Raw genomic sequence first — 20,986 nt, forward strand, 5'->3', positions numbered from 1 at the left:
TAGCCCCATGTAGAGAGCGTTGCAGTAGTCGAGCCTCGAGGTGATGAGGGCATGAGTGACTGTGAGCAGTGAGTCCCGGTCCAAGTAGGGCCGCAACTGGTACACCAGGCGAACCTGGGCAAACGAACCATTGTAAGTCAAGGAATGCCTGTACGACATATCCTGAAAGTGTTTGTTTTTGCAAAATTATAGATGTGTTTGAATAGTTTGATGGGAAGAAAAACAGAAAAAAGACCCAAGAAGGAAGATCAGTTTCAACTATCATTTTATGCGGTTTTCTCTGGTTTCTCTGTGCTTGACATCAAATAAAGTAATGGCTAACCTTGTGTTGTAGAATAGATGATAGATGCATCGAATGGCAGGAGGATTAAAGCTATTTCAAAAGGGAACTATATTTAAATTCTAACTTAGTACATCATATAAAAGGTTTTTAATTGCACGAAGAGCATATTGAAAAGGCTTCTTAAATGAGGATATATATATATAAATATATATATATATATTCCGTCAGACCATTGTTTTCTTTTTATGAATCCTCCTTTTGATGGGATAAAAGCAAACTTCTCAAACTCAAACGATTAAACGCCGAGCGGAGATTACAGAAAAGTTTGATGAAAATATGCTCTGTTTTCCTTTCCTACTATCCATTCAACACAAAAGGATTCTGGCTCAAGGCTTTATACATTATTCATACCCTGGCTACCCTGCCAAATCTTAGATAGCCTCAGTAACAAAAGCCAATGAAAGAAGTCGGGCAGCCTTGTGATAGCTTGACAACATCAGAGAACATCTCAACAAAGCAGCTCTTTTGAATATAACAACAATTTTCAGAGGGCCTGCAGATATATTTGTAATTAGACAAATACAGTGATACCTCATCTTACAAACGCCTCATCATACAAACTTTTCGAGATACAAACCCGGGGTTTAAGATTTTTTTGCCTCTTCTTACAAACTATTTTCACCTTACAAACCCACTGCCGCTGCTGGGATGCCCCACCTCCGGACTCCCGTTGCCAGTGAAGCACCTGTTTTTGCGCTGCTGGGATTCCCCTGCGGCTCCCCTCCATGGGAAATCCCACCTCCGGACTTCCGTTGCCAGCGAAATGCTTGTTTTTGCGATGCTGGGATTCCCCTACAGCATCGCAAAAACACAGAAGTCCGGAGGTGGGGTTTCCTATGGAGGGGAACCTCAGGGGAATCCCAGCAGCGCAAAAATGAGCGCTTCGGCTGGCAAAAGGGGTGAATTTTGGGCTTGCACGCATTAATTGCTTTTCCATTGATTCCTATGGGAAACATTGTTTCGTCTTACAAACTTTTCACCTTAAGAACCTCGTCCCGGAACCAATTAAGTTTGTAAGACAAGGTATCCCTGTATCTGCGAGTAGAGAGCTTTGGTCACCAGCATTGTACGTGTGCATTGAAGTACGGAAACACATATTTTTATGGTTGTTTAATTTTGTGGGGGAAGAAAAATGAGTGTTTGTGGCAGAGGTCCCTATAGACCAGTGATGGCAAACCTTTTTTGGAACGTGTGCTTATATGTCTGTATTGAGTGAATTCTAGGGCTGCCTTAGGCGCAAAAGTAGTGAAGGGCTGCAAATTTTTTTACTAACATATTGTGGCCATGGCTTATTTTGTGGGTGTGGCTTGCCAGCCATGTGACCAGACGGGAGTGGCTTGACAGTCTGCATTGGTTACCGATCAGTTTCCGGTCACAATTCAAAGTGTTGGTTATGACCTATGAAGCCCTTCATGGCACCGGACCAGATTACTTCAGGGACCGCCTTCTGCTGCACGAATCCCAGCGACCAGTTAGGTCACACAGAGTGGGTCTTCTCCGGGTCCCGTCAACTAAACAATGCCGCTTGGCGGGGCCCAGGGGAAGAGCCTTCTCTGTAGCGGCCCCGGCCCTCTGGGACCAACTCCCCCCAGAGATTAGAATTGCCCCCACCCTCCTTGCCTTTCGTAAGCTGCTTAAAACCCACCTCTGCCGTCGGGCATGGGGGAATTGAGATACGCTTTCCCCCTAGGCCTTTACAATTCTATGCATGGTATGTCTGTATGTATGATTGGTTTTTATAATAATGGGTTTTTAACTGTTTTTAGTATTGGATTATTGTTATATGCTGTTTTATTACTGCTGTTAGCCACGCCGAGTCTGCGGAGAGGGGCGGCATACAAATCCAATAAATACAAATACAAATACATGTGCCTACACCCATGCCGTCCCCGCACATGCACATACACCCACTGCTGCCCCCTGTGCATGTACACAAACCTTACTGAAGCTTCCAGGCTCTTGAAGACTGGGGACGGCAAAAAACAGCCCAACAGGCCAACTGGTAGTTTGGAGACTCCTGATCTGTATAACTGGTTTAAAGTTGGAGAAGAGAAGAATTAGGTGAAAAAAATAATGAATCTGCATAAAATGTTTTGAGACACCCTGTGCAAGAGAACACTCCAACACACCCACAGCCCCCCGAGGTGAAACACTACCCTTCAGCTTCAACCACAACAACACAAGAGCACACAACAGATTTAAACTTAATATTAACCGCTCCAAACTTGACTGTAAAAAATATGACTTCAGTAACCGAGTTGTCGAAGCGTGGAACTCATTACCGGACTCCATAGTGTCATCCCCAGACCCCCAACACTTTACCCTTAGAATATCTACGGTTGACCTCTCCAGATTCCTAAGAGGTCAGTAAGGGGCGAGTACAAGTGCACTAGAGTGCCTCCCGTCCCCTGTCCTATTGCTCTCCTATATCTGCTATACCTTTCTTCTGTTCCTATATCTCTTCTTTTATTCTTTCATTGATATGTTCTATTACTATATCTTCTTTTCTATTATTTCTTAGATATATTTTACGATGAGCATCTCCTCTATAACCTTCATCATGTAGTTTACTATGTGTATATAGATATACAGTGTTCCCTCGCTTTTCACGGGGGATGCGTTCCGAGACCGCCCGCGAAAGTTGAATTTCCGCGAAGTAGAGATGTGGAAGTAAATACACAATTTTTGGCTATGAACAGTATCACAAGCCTTCCCTTAACACTTTAAACCCCTAAATTGCAATTTTCCATTCCCTTATCAACCATTCAGATTATTACTCACCAGGTTTATTTATTAAAGTTTATTAAAAAAATATTTATTAAAGGCAGACGAAAGTTTGGCGATGACATATGACGTCATTGGGTGGGAAAAACCGTGGTATAGGGAAAAAACCCGCAAAGTATTTTTAATTAATATTTTTGAAAAACCCGTGGTATAGACTTTCCGCGAAGTTCGAACCCGTGAAAATGCATGGAAACAGAAATTGTTAACTATGCTGTACTTTTCTGATACTACGGTTTTTCGTTGCTGGTTTACATTGAACTTTATGATGGTTATCACAAATAACAATGCATGTAATAGTGACAAAAGGTACAGAAGCATGACTTCCCCTTTTTTTGAATGCCTTACTTAGACTTACCACTTTTTGGCTTTTTTGAAAAAAAGTGTCAAGGTTTCACGTCAGTAATGATTTCCACTTTTCTTTGGGATTTAAAGAGGTTTCCCCCTCTCTGCCAGAATTTCTCTAGCATTTTCGTAGTTTTCTTTAGAAAATCTTTTGTTTGGGCACTGTTTATAAACTGACTTGGGAAAAACAGCAGGATATATTTAGGCCGCCTTGATTAAAATAGATGTACTGCAGATAGAACTAGAGGCAACAAAATGGTTTAACACAATTTTGATTAAGGGGTAAAACTACAAAAAAGTGTTAATATAAGTAATACTCTTGCGAAAGTAAGCGTGTTAAATCCCAGCTGTTAATATTAAGTGTACTATTACCGGCTTAGGTAGGAAGGAAGGAACCTAAGAACCTAAGAAGAGCCCTGCTGAATCAGGCCAAAGCCCATCGAGGCCAGCATTCTGTGTCACACAGTGGCCCAGCAATTGTCCATGGGGATCTTGAGTAGAAAGAGAAGGCAAGACCCTCCCTTTCTCTTGACGCCCCAACAAATGGTACCCAAGGGGATCCTGCCTGCCTCAACCAACATAGAGTTGGCCCTTGGACATCCGTTTCAATAACCACTGATACCCTTGGCATCCATGAATCTGTCTAATCCTGCCCTGAAGCTATCCATATTGAGACCTGTCACGACCTCTTCTGGAAGTGAATTCCATAAACCAAGGACCCTCTGGGTGAAGAAATATTTACCTTCTTCTTTTTGACATGTGTCAGTCCCTTGGTTGACCCTGAAATTGATTTCTCCTCCCTGTAATGCCTGTAATTGAAAATATATTTCAAATATTTTAATTATGGCTGCTGCCAAGACCTCTGGCTTCTTTCTTCCTCTCCTCACATAATGTTCTTACGGTACTTTACAGCTTACACTGTCAAGTAATCCTACACCTTAAATCCCTCTTTCAAACTCCCAACTGTTCAGCGCTGGTAATCAAATTTGGATGATCACTAGATGGCAATTAAGAGATTAAAACAAAATCTCTGTTAAGTCTTTGCGATGTGACCACGTGGTAAATGCATCAGAAGGCGAAACGGACAACTCTCTACATGGGGCTACCTTTGAAGAGTGTTCGGAAACTTCAGATTGTGCAGAATGCGGCCGCGAGAGCTATCGTGGGGCTTCCCAGATTCACCCACGTCTCTCCAACACTCTGTGGCTTGCACTGGCTGCCGATCAGTTTCTGGTCACAATTCAAAGTGTTGGTAATGACCTTTAAAGCCCTTCGTGGCATTGGACCAGAATACCTCTGGGACCGTCTTCTGCCACACGAATCCCATCGGCTGATAAGGTCCCACAGAGTTGGCCTCCTCCGGGTCCCGTCGACTAAACAATGTCATCTGGCGGGCCAATCACCAGGAGACAGTGAGTTCTAGTCCTACCTTAGCTGTCAAAGTCGGCTGGGTGGTTTTGATCCAATCACTCTCTCTCATAGACACATAGAAACATAGAAGTCTGATGGCAGAAAAAGACCTCATGGTCCATCTAGTCTGCCTTTATATTATTTCCTGTATTTTTATCTTAGGATGTTTATCCCAGGCATGTTTAAATTCAGTTACTGTGGATTTACCAACCACGTCTGCTGGAAGTTTGTTCCAAGGATCTACTACTCTTTCAGTAAAATAATATTTTCTCAAGTTGCTTTTGATCTTTTCCCCAACTAACTTCAGATTGTGTCCCCTTGTTCTTGTGTTCACTTTCCTATTAAAGACACTTCCCTCCTGAACCTTATTTAACCCTTTAACATATTTAAATGTTTCGATCATGTCCCCCCTTTCCCTTCTGTCCTCCAGACTATACAGATTGAGTTCATGAAGTCTTTCCTGATACGTTTTATGCTTAAGACCTTCCACCATTCTTGTAGCCCGTCTTTGGACCCGTTCAATTTTATCAGTATCTTTTTATAGATGAGGTCTCCAGAACTGAACACAGTATTCCAAATGTGGTCTCAACTCTGCCCATCTTACAGATTGTTATTTTTGGGGAAAATAGGAAAAAGGGAAAGGAGACTTAGATACGTTCACCACCTTCCGTTATTATAAAAATAATCAAGATGGGTTTTTTTTTAAAGTCTAATTAAATAAATTAGAAATGCAGTATAGTGTGTGCAGGTGAAGACAATTTGACAGTAGGTATGAGATCTTTCCCTTTCTAAAGTTGTGTTGTAGAAACAACAACAAAACGACTTTGAAAAATGTGATTATTAGCAAGTTGGCTAAATGTAAAGAACCGTGGAATATGGATTTTTACCCTAATACCAGTTATATTTAACACTTAGACACTGAACCAATTTCCTAAATATGAATCAATTAAGTAATCAGTTTTCTTAATAGCTGATCGTGGTAGAAAGAAATGGAAAATAGGGGGGGGGGGGAGTCCTTTATATAGCTTAATTTACCTGATTAAACACCTTCCCAATTATTCTTTATTTGGCAGAAAAGGTATTTTATAAAATGATGAACGAGGTATTAAAATCCGATTAGCTTAAAAAGGAAATACTGTATAAGCACAGAAATTGCATGTGTGCTTGAGAGATAAAGTTCCAAGTGAACTCTACCCATAAACAGAGGAGATCTTATCATTCATGTTCTGAATATTTTATTCCTCGTAACCTTAGAAATACACTATGCATTATAGATTAGTGGAATTTGACAAATATGTAGCGTATTAAGTTTTCAGCTCACGAGTTCTCCAAATGTGACACTTTAAAATCTTGGATAGGGGTCTTTTTGTCCGTGGTGGGAACCCACATTAACTTTCTAGTGTAGGTTGGTTTCATTTGTAATGGTATTATTGCACTGTCAAATGATTGACATGATGGAATTCCCTTCCAGAAGAGGTCGTGACAGCTGTCAGCCTGGATAGCTTCAAGGCAGGATTAGTCAGATTCATGGATGCCAAGTGTATCGGTGGTTATTGAAACGGATGTCCATGTGCCGCCTCTATGTTGGTTGAGGAAGGCAGGATTCCCTTGGGTACCATTTGTTGGGGGTCAAGGGAAAGAGAGGGTCTTGCCTCCTCTTTCTGCTCAAGATCCCCATGGACAATTGGTGGGCCACTGTGGGACACAGAATGCTGGACTCGATGGGCTTTGGCCTGATTCAGCATGGCTCTTCTTAGGTTCTTATGTTCTTTTTGACAAATCAGTTTGTTCATAATGTAAGGAATAATTTAAAGGCAACATCTGCCCTTCCTAACTCTGATCTTGGTGACAGAGAACATTAAAACACATTGTTGTATCCTAGGCCTTTACAATTTTATGCATGGTATGTTTGTATGTATGCTTGGTTTTATAATAAGGGTTTTTTAGTTGTTTTAGTATTGGATTGTTACATGCTGTTTTTATTATTGTTGTTAGCCGCCCCGAGTCTGCGGAGAGGGGCGGCATACAAATCCAATAAATAAATAAAATAAAATAAATAAAATAAACCAACAAGTAGTGAACTCTGGAATAGCTGCTCAGAATCCTTGCGGCGGAGCAACATATAATCCATACTGAAGCAAGCAATATTAAAATATCATAACTAAATCTGAAGCATTTGGGCTGCTTTGCAGTGACTGGGTTTATCTGTGGAAAGTCACTATGGGCCAATGGTGCACCTGTTGAATTTCTTCCTGCATAGTCAGTATGGCAGGTGGAATTTTAGGGGAACACAGAATCTGTTCTGTCGGGCTCTCTGGTAGAATCCTCCCAAAAATTCACAGGTACAAATTTCAGACACACACACATTTGAAAATTCAAAACAATGTTCTTTATAAGGAAAATTCACTTAAACCAAGCCCTCTTTTGGTATAGCAAAGAGCACTGGTCTCCAAACAAACTGGTAATTTGTACAAGTCCCTTATCAGTTCTGAGATACTTAGCTTGCAGCTGTGAGGCAATTCACAGTCCTTCTTCTTTCACAAAGTGACACACACTTTGCTCTGGTTTAGTTTCAAAGCGGGGGAAAATCAGCACACAAAGGTCGAAGTCAGCAAGGCAGGCACGAAAATGATCAGATAATCCTCCACAATGGCCAAACCCACATGTGGACTCACTGATGACCACAGCCCCACCCAACCACAGGTGGCCTCATTTTCTTTGATAATAATCTCTCAGTTGTTGTTGCCTATGCATCGCTCTCCGCATGCGTGGCTGTATCATTAACTCTTGTTCTGAATCCAAGGAGGAGCTGGATAATTGATCTCCTTCTGAGCTGTCTGCCCCACTCTCCTCCCTGTCACTCATGTCTTCTTGGTCAGAGGAGCCTTCATCAGCAGATTCCACTGGGGGGGGGGGGCAAAACAGGCCTGCAGCATGTGGATATCTCCCCCACATCCACAGTCCTTGGGGCAGGAGCTGGGCCAGAGCTAACCACAACAGAATCCTTTGTAGAATTTGTGTTATGCCTCAGAAAGATTCCTGTCAAGTAATTAGGAAGTTTTAAGTCTTGAATATCTGCTGGACACGACCTTCACCAGCTTAGACCTCTGACATTGTTGGTGGAGGATCTCTGACTTCTAAAGCTATAGCAGCTGGCAAGCAGAATAAAAGTCTCTAACTTTAGGTGGTGTTGAATTAATGATACTCTTATTTCCTTCGGTCTCGAAACACGATGGGGATTATTTTACAATTCAACCTTAGACCAAAGGCATTTGGATAGTCCAAGTGTACGCTATACTATTTTAGCTGACTTAACGTATTAATGAGAAACATTAATATTAATAACCGGTTAGACAAGCACTTTTAATGTTAAATTAATAGGTCTATTGTAGTTAAATAGCATTTTGCCTTTTTTTTTTTATGAGAGTAATGGCTTCCAGTCATGTGGATAAGGCCTAAAACCAAATGATTTCTTGCAGAAGAGCCAACAATTAGAAACAAATTGACCTTTGAGATCAAATTATGTAAATTGGTATTAGGTGTAGTTGTGGAAACTATTGCAAACATTTTTTGCAAGTAAGCATATATAATAGATACACTCTAATGATTTAAAAACCTATTACTCTAACCTCATGCTAATGAAGGACAAATAAGTGTGAGAAAAAGAATCTCAACAAACAGTTCAGCAATTACAGTGGCTGTAATTACTAACATTAGACGAGGTATAATTGGAGTTATTTTCCTGTTTGATCCAATAAAGAATCCCTTCCCTATCAACGCCAATTGTGTAGGTGTGTACCTGTGAATTGTGAAACAGAGGGAGCAGTAGATTGGAAGGGGCGTACATAAGTGCACCGGTGTGCCTTTCGTCCCCTGTCCAATTGTCTTTCCTTTCTATCACTTATCATATATATTCTCTTTCTTTCCTATAGCCTCTCCTCTAAGTTCACTTTTACCCTTATATATATTACTACATGTCTATTTTTCTTCCTATGTATTTGTGTATTGGACAAATGAATAAATAAATAAAATAAGTAAATAAATCTGCATAGCAATATTAACGTTTTTACAATACCCTCAAATCTGAATAACAACAACAACAAAAACAATAATTTTGCCACCAGGCTTGGGGCAATTAGATCTTAGCTCCTTGGCTGATGAATGTTTGTATGGCTGTTGTTTGAATGGGTATGACTGTTTTTTTTAGTAAAAGGGGGATTTTAGATTGTTGGTCTAGTTTGAATTAATTTGATTTTGTAGTACTCTATTGTTGCAAGTCACTCGAGTTCTTGGAGAGGATGGTATATACATCCAAACAAACAAACAAACAAACATACAGACAGACAAAATAAAAGTCTTAAGAATGCAAGCAACAAGTTACAGTCATACAGTCATAAGTGGGAGGAGATGGGTGATAGGAATGATGAGAAAAAAACTAGTAGTACTGTAATAGTAGTGCAGACTTGGTAAATAGTTTGACGGTGTTGAGGGAATTATTTGTTTAAAAGAGTGATGATATTCAGGGGGAAAAACTGTCCTTGTGTCTAGTTGTCTTGATGTGCAGTGTTCTGTAGCAACGTTCTGAGGGTAAGAGTTGAAACAGTTTGTGTCCAGTATGTGATGGGTCAGTACACATTTTCACAGCCCTCTTATTGACTCATGCAGTATGCAGGTCCTCAATGGAAGGCAGGTTGCCAGCAATTGTTTTTTCTGCAGTTCTGATTCTCCTCTGAAGTCTGTGTTGGTCTTGTTGGGTTGCAGAACCGAACCGGACAATTATAGAGGTGCAGATGACAGACTCAATGATTCCTCTGTAGAACTGTATCAGCAGCTCCTTGGGCAGTTTGAGCTTCCTGAGTTGGCGCAGAAAGAATATTCTTTGCAGTGTTTTTTTGATGATGTTTTTGATGTTAGGTGACCATTTTAGGAAAATGGAGAAAAGACCATTTTAGGTCAATTGGAGGAAAAACATCAAAACATAATGATGTTGCTTTGATGGCTAGGGGAAAAAAGCATTATCTGCAAGCTCTAATAATGAAAGTCAAATACAGTGGAAAAAAAATGGGACTCATTAAAGATAAAGACAACTAAATTAACGAGAGGGAGGAATGCAGCCAGCGTCAGGAATGGTAATGACGATACAGAAATGGTGGATGTTCTGTCGGGCTCTCTGGTAGAATCCTCCCAAAAATTCACAGGTACAAATTTCAGACACACACACGTTTGAAAATTCACAACAATGTTCTTTATAATGAAAATTCACCAAGCCCTCTTTTGGTATAGCAAAGAGCACTGGTCTCCAAACAAACTGGTAATTTCTACAAGTCCCTTATCAGTTCTGTGATACTTAGCTTGCAGCTGTGAGGCAATTCACAGTCCTTCTCCTTTCACAAAGTGAAACACACTTTGCTCTGGTTTAGTTTCAAAGCGGGGAAAAATCAGCACACAAAAGGTCAAAGTCAGTAAAGCAGTCACGAAACACAACGATCAGATAATCCTCCACAATGGCCAAACCCACAGGCTGCTCTTTATAGAAGCCTCCCTAATGACCACAGCCCCACCCAACCACAGGTGGCCTCATTTTCTTTGATAATAATCTCTCAGTTGTTGTTGCATATGCATCGCTCTCCGCATGCGTGGCTGTATCATTAATTCTTGTCCTGAATCCAAGGAGGAGCTAGATAATTGATCCCCTTCTAAGCTGTCTGCCCCACTCTCCTCCTCCCTGTCACTCATGTCTTCTTGGTCAGAGGAGCCTTCACCAGCAGATTCCACCGGGGGCAAAACAGGCCTGCAGCATATGGATGTCTCCCCCACATCCACAGTCCTTGGGGCAGGAGCTGGGCCAGAGCTAACCACAACAGGTGGATAGCTTTGATAGTTTAGGATCAGCCCTTATCAGGAAAGAATTTAACATCCAAGAAACACGGCAGTGTGTAGCATTTGCTAGAGTCGTGTTGAAGGTCTTCAAAAAGGGCATTCAGATGCCTGCAAAGTTCAGAATCACCCAGATAATAATTTCTCCCAGGTCAGCATGTCCTGAGAAACTAGACTTTGAAGAACATTGATGGCTTTGAACTTTAGTGTTGAAAAGAATCCCAATAATAAGACTGGCAGCCAAGAAAATAAAGGGGTCATCAAATCAAACCAACCCAGAACTCCCACAGTGGAACTAAATGACCAGGCTCAGATTACTATATTATGGACACATTATGTGAAGAGCCCTAGTCTTTGTTCCTGGGTAAAGTGAAAAGAAAGAGAAAAAGGGGACAAGCCCCGATAAAAAGATTGAGAAGAATGACCTAAAAGGCCAAATGGAATATGGGTCATCCTGGGGAGGGTCTCTCTGTTTCAGAGCTCTTCAAACTTGGCGATTTTAAGAGCCCTGGACTTTAACTTTGGTAAACTCCTTAAAACCCACCTCTGTCGTCAAGCGTGGGGGAACTGAGACATCTCCCCCTGCCTATGTAGTTTTTATGCATGATATGTTTTTTATATTGTGGTTCCTTGCTGTTTAGACTTTTTAAATGTACTATTGTTATTTTAGATTCTAATTATTAGATTTGTCATTATGTATTGTTTTTATCACTGTTGTGAGCCGCCCGAGTCTGCGGAGAGGGGCGGCATACAAATCTAATAAATAATAATGATAATAATAACTCCCAGAATTCTCCAGCCACCTATGGGAGTTAAAGTGAATGTGTAGGATGTTGTAGAATGTTTTTTGAATGTCTGACTTTTAAATATTTAGCTTTTTAAAAATATTTTAAATTAATTGTTTGTTAATTGGATTTAGAAGTATTTATATATTGTATTTTTATTGAATTGTTGTAAGCCGCCCCGAGTCCACAGAGAGGGGTGGCATATAAGTCAAATGAATGAATGAATGAATAAATGAATGAATGAATGAATGACAGTCTAATCAGGGAACCATCAAGAACTCACTCACCCATGCCGACAGGGCAAGCTCCTTGTATTATTATTATTATTATTATTATTATTATTATTATTATTATTATTATTATTATTATTATTATTATTATTATTATTATTTCATTATCATTACCATTATTGTTATTATTATTATTATTATTACTGTTATTATTTCATTATCATTACCATTATTATTATTATTATTATTATTATTATTATTATTATTATTATTATTATTATTATTATTATTATTTAGATTTGTATGCCGCCCTTCTCCAAAGACTCGTGGCGGCTCACAAGATACAAAAAACAATACAAAAACAAATCTAATTAATTTAAAACTACTACTAAAATCGCACATATATTAAAATCAGTTAGCCAATTCATTTCAGCCAATGTATATCAACAAAGGACAAATCTCACTCCCTCGCAGCACTGATAATGTTACCGAGTTGGTTGATGAAACATCTGCAAGAAAACAGCCATGGTCAGAGAGCACCAAGGGCCCCAACGAGCCCTACATTTCTTGCCACTAAACTGCATTTTATTAGAAAAGTTTCAAATCTATCACGATCCATTTGAACCTTGAGCTTTTTCCTGAAGTGTTGGTGATTCCTTCCAACTTTGTATGATCTGCAAAATACGTCGAGCGTCTTTCTACCTCCTCCAATTTAGTTGTGTACAAATAAGCAAGATGCAGCTGCACGCGAAGGATTTTCGTTCCAGTAAATCCCTAAGTGGTCAGCAATTGACATCATCTCCATATGGCAACACATTATGGCATTTTCCCGCAAACATAACGCTTGCTTATTTACTATTTATGTGCAGCTGTTTGTATGTCACTAGTTTAAAAAAAAGAGAGAGAGAAAGAGAGACACGCACACAATTATTTTAGTAGGATAGTCACTTCTGATTCAGCTGGGCACAGGGGCCGTGAAAATTGCCTTTTGGTGCTAACAGGAAAGTCAGAAAAGCTATCGTTCAGCCTATGCACAGAACCTGGGACCATTGGACAAGAGCTCAGAACTAAAGCAGAGTAAAGCAACACCATCATTTTGTTTTCCTGTTGGTGCATATGCCTTTGCCCAGCATAATTTGTTTTGTTGAAATACAGTGTTCCCTCGATTTTCGCGGGTTCGAACTTCGTGAAAAGTCTATACCACGGTTTTTCAAAAATATTAATTAAAAAATACTTCGCGGCTTTTCCCCCTATACCACGGTTTTTCCCGCCCGATGATGTCGTATGTCATCACCAAACTTTCATCTGCTTTTAATAGATATTTTTAAAATAAACTTTAATAAATAAACATGGTGAGTAATAATCTAAATGGTTGCTAAGGGAATGGAAAATTGCAATTTAGGTGTTTAAAGTGTTAAGGAAAGGTTTGTGATACTGTTCATAGCCAAAAATAGTGTATTTACTTCCGCGTCTCTACTTCATGGAAATTCGACTTTCGTGGGCGGTCTCGGAACGCATTCCCTGCGAAAAGCGAGGGAACCCTGTATTTGTAGAACAGAAACAGAGCTGTATCGTGTTTTATTTTTTTTAAAAGAAGGAAATATTAATACTCTAGCAGTGATGGCTAGCCTTTTTCTCATCGTGTCGCTAACTTAACAACTGCAGTCATTCACTGAACAACTGTCGCAAGAAAGATGGTGATATGGGGTAAATTTCAGTTTGCAAATGTTTCACTTAGGAACAGAAATGTTGGCTTTGATTGTGGTTGTTAAGTCAAGAACTACCTATCTGTATGCTCCATCCTGTGTAAGATTATAGTGAGAGGGCAAGAGACATAAAACTACCCAGACAAAAGATATAAATCATAACGTTTAATAAGATAAAGAGACTTTTTTCCCACTCTTTTTTCTTCTCTTTTCAATGACATAATTAATCAGAAATGGAATTGTTATATAAGGAAATAGAAACGGGCTATGGCCTGCAATGTATAATGAGATAATTCTTCTTTTCATTGTATTCGAAAACATAAATAAACTTATCTCTCTCTCTCTCTCTCTCTCTCTCTCTCTGTCTATCTATCTATCTATCTATCTATTTTCTATCTATCTATCTTCTCTCTCTCTCTCTCTCTCTCTCTCTCTCTCTTTATCTATCATGAGAAGAAACTAAAATAACTCCTATTGGTGGTTGTGTATTTTTATTGATGGATTGATTTGATCTCTGTAGCTTTCCCACTGGATCAAGTGACTCAGGGTGGCTCACAATTCTAAAAACCGAGGTTCCTCATTGCATGGAACCCCCTCATTAATTAATTAATTTACATTATACTTGAAGAGAAGAGGAGAAATAGGCAGGCAACAATTAACATCCCAGAACTGGTTCTTTGCCAGTCCTGGCTGAGTCTAGTCTGCTGCTTGTGATCTGTAAGAACCACATTGACGATAATGAGGCAAAGCAGCATTTAATGCGCTCTGGAAAGAAGTTTGAGGAAGCAGAAAATGTGGTTAATTAAGTTAGGTTCAGGGGAAATGAACCTAAAAGAAAGAGAGTGGACATCCATTTTGTATGAATTGGGAGGGAGAGAGAGAAAGGGAGAGGGAGAAGGAGGGAGGAAAAGGAGGAAGGAGGGAGATGGAAAGGGAGAGACGGAGAGAGGGAAAGAGGGAGGGAGAGAGGAAGAGGGAGAAGGAGAAGGGAGAGGGAGAGAGGGAAAGGGGGAGGAAGAGGGAGAGAGGGAGGGAGAGGGTGAAGGAGGGAGGGAGGTGGAGAAGGAAAGGGGAGAGAGGAGGAGAGAAGGGGAGAGGAAGAGGAAAGGAGAGAGGGAGAAAGAGGGAGAAGGGGAGAGAGGAAAAGGGAGATGGAGGGAGAGAGAGGGAGAAGGAGAGGGAGGGAAAGGGAGAAGGAGAGGTAGGGAGGGAAAGAGGGATGGAGGGAGAGAGAGAAGGAGAGGGAGGGAAAGGGAGAAGGGGAGAGAGGGAAAGGGAGATGGAAGGAGGGAGAAGGAGAGGGAGGGAAAGGGAGAAGGGGAGAGAGGGAAAGGAAGATGGAGGGAAGGGAAGGGAGAAGGAGAGGGAGGGAAAGGGAGAAGGAGAGGGAGGGAGGAAGAGAGGGAAAGAGGGATGGAGGGAGAGGGAGGAAGATAGGGAATGGGGGAAGGAAGAAGAGACAGAAAGAAAGAGAGAGGGAGAGAGAAAATAAAAAAGAAACTGACTAAAAGAAACTACCTATTAACCACCTTGAGAACAAAATCATGACTATTTCCAACATGAACAAGGTAGATTATATGGGTAGACATCCATATATGTCCAATCTTGACAACTTTAAGACCTTTGGACTTCAACTTCCAGAATTCCCTAGCCAGCCATGCTACTTAGGGAATTCTGGGAGTTGAAGTCCAAAAGCCTTAAACTTGCCAAGTTTGGAGACGCCCTTGATCTAATATATTTATAAGATACATCTATCTGCTATGACACCGAGGACATTATCTACGTGGTTTCTATAAGTTGAAAATGACTTGATGATACAATCAATCATGCAGCCACCCTCTTCTGTAAAATTAATCATTAAAAAATGATCCAAGTCCCTTACTTGGTTTGTCATTTGTATTCCATTGGCTCCATTTTTGCAGAGCCGTCTTCGTTTGCTCATACCTCCTCCGCAAGTCCAAGAATTATATTGTTTTGATTAACATATTAATTAAGTATGGACTGGATGCGATGCTAGCTGGATGAATCGCCCGGGTTCTTCAGTGTTGTACTTAACAGACACTTATTAACATTTTTTCCATTAAGTATCCCAACTGATACCATATCATTGTACTCAACATTTTCATTAAAGAGTTGAGCGAAGGGGTAGAGGAAGTGCTTATCAAAATTGAAGAAAATACAGCCTAGGATGAGCTCGCTATTATCCTAGAAGGAATTCAAAATGAATTGGAAAGGTTAAAGAGTGGACCGACTGAATAAAATTAATACAGTGACATTTTATGGAGAGAAGGTGGTGCTCATTTTTAAAAAAAATATTTTATTTATTTATTTATTTATTTATTCTTTGTCCAATATACAATACACATGGAAGAGAATAGACATTAAGTAATATATATAAAAATAGTAAGTAAAAAAGAAGAGAAGTAGATGAGAGGGAGAGAATATATATGATATATGAGAAAAGGAAAGACAATTGGACAGGGGACGTTAGGCACACCAGTGCACTTATGTACGCCCCTTACTGGTCTCTTAGGAACCTGGAGAGGTCAATCGTGGAGAGTCTTAGGGAGAAATGTTGGGGGTTGGGAGTTGACACTATTGAGTCCGGTAATGAGTTCCATGCTTCGACAACTCGATTGTTAAAGTCATATTTTTTACAGTCAAGTTTGGAGCGGTTAATATTAAGTTTGAATCTGTTGCGTGCTCTTGTGTTGTTGCGGTTGAAGCTCAAGTAGTCGTTGACCGGAAGGACGTTGCAGCATATGATCTTGTGGGCAATACTTAAATCGTGTTTTAGGCGCCGCAGTTCTAAGCTTTCAAGACCCAGGATAGATAGTCTATTTTCGTAGGGTATTCTGTTTCGAGTGGAGGAGTGACGGGCTCTTCTGGTGAAATATCTTTGGACGTTTTCGTGAGTGTTGATGTCTGAGATGTGGTGTGGGTTCCAGACAGATGAGCTGTATTCGAGAATGGGTCTGGCATAAGTTTTGTAGGCTCTAGTCAGTAGTGTGAGATTGCCAGAGCAGAAGCTACGTATCTAGCTCTCTGAATCAAATTCCGTAATTGGAATAAAGGAGTAAAGGGTTGGTTTCTTTGGACACTGCATTTGAGGAAGGATTCAATGCAACAGAGAGAGGTGAAAAGAACAAAGAGAGATGATCAAGAGTGGCAAGCAGATGTTAAAAGAACACAAAAGAAATTGGGTCTGCTTAGCTTTGAAAAAGATAGCTGAGCCTGGGTATAATTGCACTTTTCAAGTGCCCAAAGAATTGTCAAATAAAGGAACACCTAGGCCCGTCTGCTGTCCATTCCAGTGTGTTAGATGTGGAATAATGGCCTTAAGTTTCACAAAAGTCAATTTTGATTAAAAGTTCAGTAAAACTTCCAAACAATCAGAACAGTTGGGCAAAAGAGAAAATCATCAATCGAGTTGGTGAAGTTCCCTTCAGTGGATTCGTTCAAGGAGAGAGTTGGAGAATCGGAATTGGAGAATTGTATGCTGGAAATAATTTAATTTGTATTTCCCCTGTGAGTGGATTGGATTGGACAAATGGCCTTTTCCAAGTTCCATAATACAGTGTTCCCTCGATTTTCGCGGGTTCGAACTTCGCGAATAGCCTATACCACGGTTTAAAAAAAAATATTAATTAAAAAATACTTCGCTGTTTTTTCCCTATACCACGGTTTTTCCCACCCGTTGACATCATATGTCATCGCCAAACTAATAAGTTTTGCAAATAAATAAAAAATAATTATTATTGTTAATAAATAATTATGTTTATAAATATCAGGATCACTAAGTGTCTTATTCAATGGTGAGTACCAGTAATAATGGTGAGTAAATGGTTGTTAAGGGAATGGGAAATGGTAATTTAGGGGTTTAAAGTGTTACGGGAAGTCTTGTGATACTGTCCATAGCCAAAAATGGTGTATTTACTTCCGCATCTCTACTTCGCGGAAATTCGATTTTCGCGGGCGGTCTCGGAACGCATCCCCCGCGGAAATCGAGGGAACACTCATCCGCCTATACGTGCATTACCTACTCCTCATTTAATAGAATAACTGTATTTTCCAGGTCAATTATTGTAACTGTTTTCTCTGGGAACATCCGGGAAGGAACTGTTGGATGACCTATATCTAGAATGATTCCTTTTTAATTCTACAATTTTGATATTATAATTTTATTAATTAACCTTTTTGGACTATCCATTCCTACGTTGCTTCAGGGTGTACACAGAAATAGGAATGGGAATTGCATGTCAGGTTAGTGTACAGACTACATAATTGTGCAGAGAATCTCAAGAAGTCTACAATTTTACTGATTATTAATTTCAGAATCAAACTCTCTCGCTCTCTCTCTAACACATATACACACCCAGAGAGAGAGAGAGAGAGAGAGAGGGAAAGCGAGAGAGCAACATGTGTACAGTGGTACCTAAACCTACAAACGTCTCTACTTATGAACTTTTCTAGATAAGAAGTAGGTGTTCAAGATTGTTTTGCCTCTTCTCAAGAGCCATTTTCCACTTACAAACCTGACCTTCCAAAAGTGTAACCGGAGAAGGCAGGAAGAAGCCTCCGTGGGGCCTCTCTAGGAATCTCCTGGGAGGAAACAGGGCCGGAAAAGGTGGGGAAAAGCCTCCGTGGGGCCTCTCCAGGAATCTCCTGGGAGGAAACAGGGCCAGAAAGGGTGGGGAGAAGCCTCCGTGGGGCCTCTCTAGGAATCTCCTGGGAGGAAACAGGGCCAGAAAGGGCGGGGAGAAGCCTCCGTGGGCCTCTCTTGGAATCTCCTGGAAGGAAACTAGGCCAGAAAGGGTGGGGAGAAGCCTCCGTGGGCCTCTCTAGGAATCTCCTGGGAGGAAACAGGGCCTCCACCCTCCCTGTGGTTTCCCCAATCGCGCACATTCTTTGCCTTTACATTGATTCCTATGGGAAAAATTGCTTCTTCTTACAAGCTTTTTTTACTTAAGAACCTGGTCATGGAACGAATTAAATTCGTAAGTAGAGGTACTACTGTACTTGATTTAATACGTGATTCAAGTTATGTGACTCAATGACAACTGAACCTTTGTGGAAATGGTACAGACCAAACAGACAAATCACTCCTTCTATTCCAGCTGGAGATTCTACTGTAATGATCATGTTAGGTTCTGCTGATGTCCCAGTTTAAATTAACTCTACAAAACCTCAATGAAAAAGAAATAGGCTCCTCACAAATACGGAAATGGGTCTCTTAGGACAATTGTTCATAGAGCAAAATCATAACTGACTTTCTTGGTTTCTCCTTCGAAGGTGACGACCCTGGTCAACACCAGCAACAAAGGGCCTTCAGGGAAGAAGAAAGGCCGGTCCAAGAAAGCCCACGTCTTAGCCGCTTCCGTTGAGCAAGCCACCCAGAACTTCTTGGAGAAAGGAGAACAGATTGCGAAAGAAAGCCAAGACTTGAAGGATGAATTGGTGGCCGCCGTGGAGGATGTGCGCAAGCAAGGTTTGTACCTGACCCATGGCAGCAACCTGGTCAGAGTTATTGGCAGGATACAGGTGACTGACTTATGACCATCGTCAAACCCAAAATTTCTCTTGCTAAGCAAGACAGTTGTTAAGTGAGCTTTTTCCCCATTTAATGAGCTTTCCTGCCGCAGTTGTTAAGTGAATCACTGCAGTTGTTCAGCTAGTATCCCTGCAGTTGTTAAGTGAATCTGGCTCCCCCACTGACTTTGCTGGTCATCTTTTTAATCTCCTTCCTCTACGTTTTATTTTAACTGGGTTATGGTCGGCCCATTTATTTGGTAAGATATTGTATGTTCTGTTCTGTTCTGTTCCGTTCTGTTCCAAGTCCTTATATATATATATGTATGTATGTATGTATGTATGTATGTATGTATGAATAAATAACTCCATTCCACTCCATATTTTCTCTATTCTTCTCTTCTCTCTTTTCTCTTCTCTTCTACATTCCATATTTTCTCTCCTCTCCTCTTCTCTTCTCTCTTCTCTCTTCTCTTTTCTCTTCTACATTCCACATTTCCTCTCCTCTCCTCTCTTCTCTTTTCTCTTCTCTTCTACATTCCATATCTTCTCTTCTCTTCTCTTCTCTTCTCTTCTCTTCTCTTCTCTTCTCTTCTCTTCTCTTCTCTTCTCTTCTCTTCTCTTCTCTTCTCTTATAAGCTGTGGATTCAGCCAGGCCATATGTACAAAAAATCATGTCAGCCGAACAGAGCCCCATCAGCTTGTTTGCCCCGATCTTGACGCCACCGCCGGAAGTCCTCACTCCATCTCTTTTTCACATGCATTTCACTAACAGACCTCTGGGAGAAGTTTGGATACTTTTCCTAACCCGTCTGTCTTTGAAATGAGTACATCAGTTCCGGGCCTCATGTGGTTCTTCTCAGAGGAGCTGATTGTATGAATTATTCCTGTCAAATCTATTATCACAGTTGTCAGCTGTGGAAGAATAACTTCGGTGCAATGTTTTATAGAGTGTAATCACACGTTCCAAGTTAGGTTTAATTATAGCCCCAGCAACATATTTCACGGCATCGATTAATTTTTATTTACATATGCTTTGATTTTATTCACGCACCCTTCTTGACGGATGTTCGTTCGGGGCTTTCGTTGAGCCTCAGAGCCCCTTTCAAAAGGAGAAAATAGAAGCCATTGACTGGTAATCGTTGTAGGCCTGTCTCACAACTGGAAGTGTTCTTTTACAGGCCCTCCTTATTTAGTAGTGACCGCAATTGGGACTGTCAGCATAGACGTTAAGCAAAAGAGTCACTAAGCAAAACTGTGATTTTGTTTTCAGCCTCACGTTAGTTTTCTTTTGCTTTACTCACCTGCAAAGATAAAATAAAAATAAAGCAAATATTGTTTAATGGGACTGCAGAGCCAGAAAACTTTAATTTCTGTAAACAGCTGCATTAAAAATTATTATTTAAGTCCTCCTCCTCCTCCTCCTCCTCCCTCTCCTCCTCTTCCTCCTCCTCCCTCTCCTCTTCCTTCTTTTCCTCCTCCTCCCCCTCTTCCTCCTTCCCCTCTTCCTCCTCCCTCTTCTCTTCCTCCTCCTCCCTCTCCTCCTCCTCCTTCCTCATCCTTTTCCTCTTCCTTCTCCCTCTCTTCCTCCTCCTCTTTCTCTTCCTCCTCCTCTCTCTCCTCCTTTTCCTCCTCCTCCCTCTTTTCCTGCTCTTCTTCTTACTCTTCCTCCCTCTCTTCCTCCCTCTCCTCCTCCTCCTCCACTTCCTCCTCCTCCTCCTCCTCCTCCTCTTTTTCTGTTGAACTGATAACAACAGGATAGAGAACATCCTAAATTTAATTGGGCCACCAGTGCACTAGTATTGATATATCTGTAACTATTTATTTATTTTTTTACTGGGGGAAGATATTTATAACCAGTTCTTGCAATTTGCTATCTTCTTTCAATTGTTATTCAGCTTTGCCAGGATTCATTCCGTGAGTTATTATGTGCTAAATGTCACTCTATGCAAATATTTTGTTGTTAGTCCTCTCAGGCCC

General features: G+C 40.7%; 1 protein-coding gene across 1 annotated transcript in view; it reads left to right on the forward strand.

The window, feature by feature from the left end:
* Positions 1–20,986, forward strand: part of LOC139170021 (catenin alpha-2-like) — a 120,793-nt gene that overhangs the window by 84,532 nt on the left and 15,275 nt on the right. Inside the window, exon 3 of the mRNA XM_070756722.1 lies at positions 18,770–18,965. Coding sequence (XP_070612823.1) covers positions 18,770–18,965 — 196 coding nt within the window. The remainder of the gene's footprint in view (positions 1–18,769; positions 18,966–20,986) is intronic.

The sequence above is a fragment of the Erythrolamprus reginae genome, chromosome 7, assembly GCF_031021105.1.
Source record: "Erythrolamprus reginae isolate rEryReg1 chromosome 7, rEryReg1.hap1, whole genome shotgun sequence".
NCBI classification, from domain to species: Eukaryota; Metazoa; Chordata; class Lepidosauria; order Squamata; family Dipsadidae; genus Erythrolamprus; species Erythrolamprus reginae.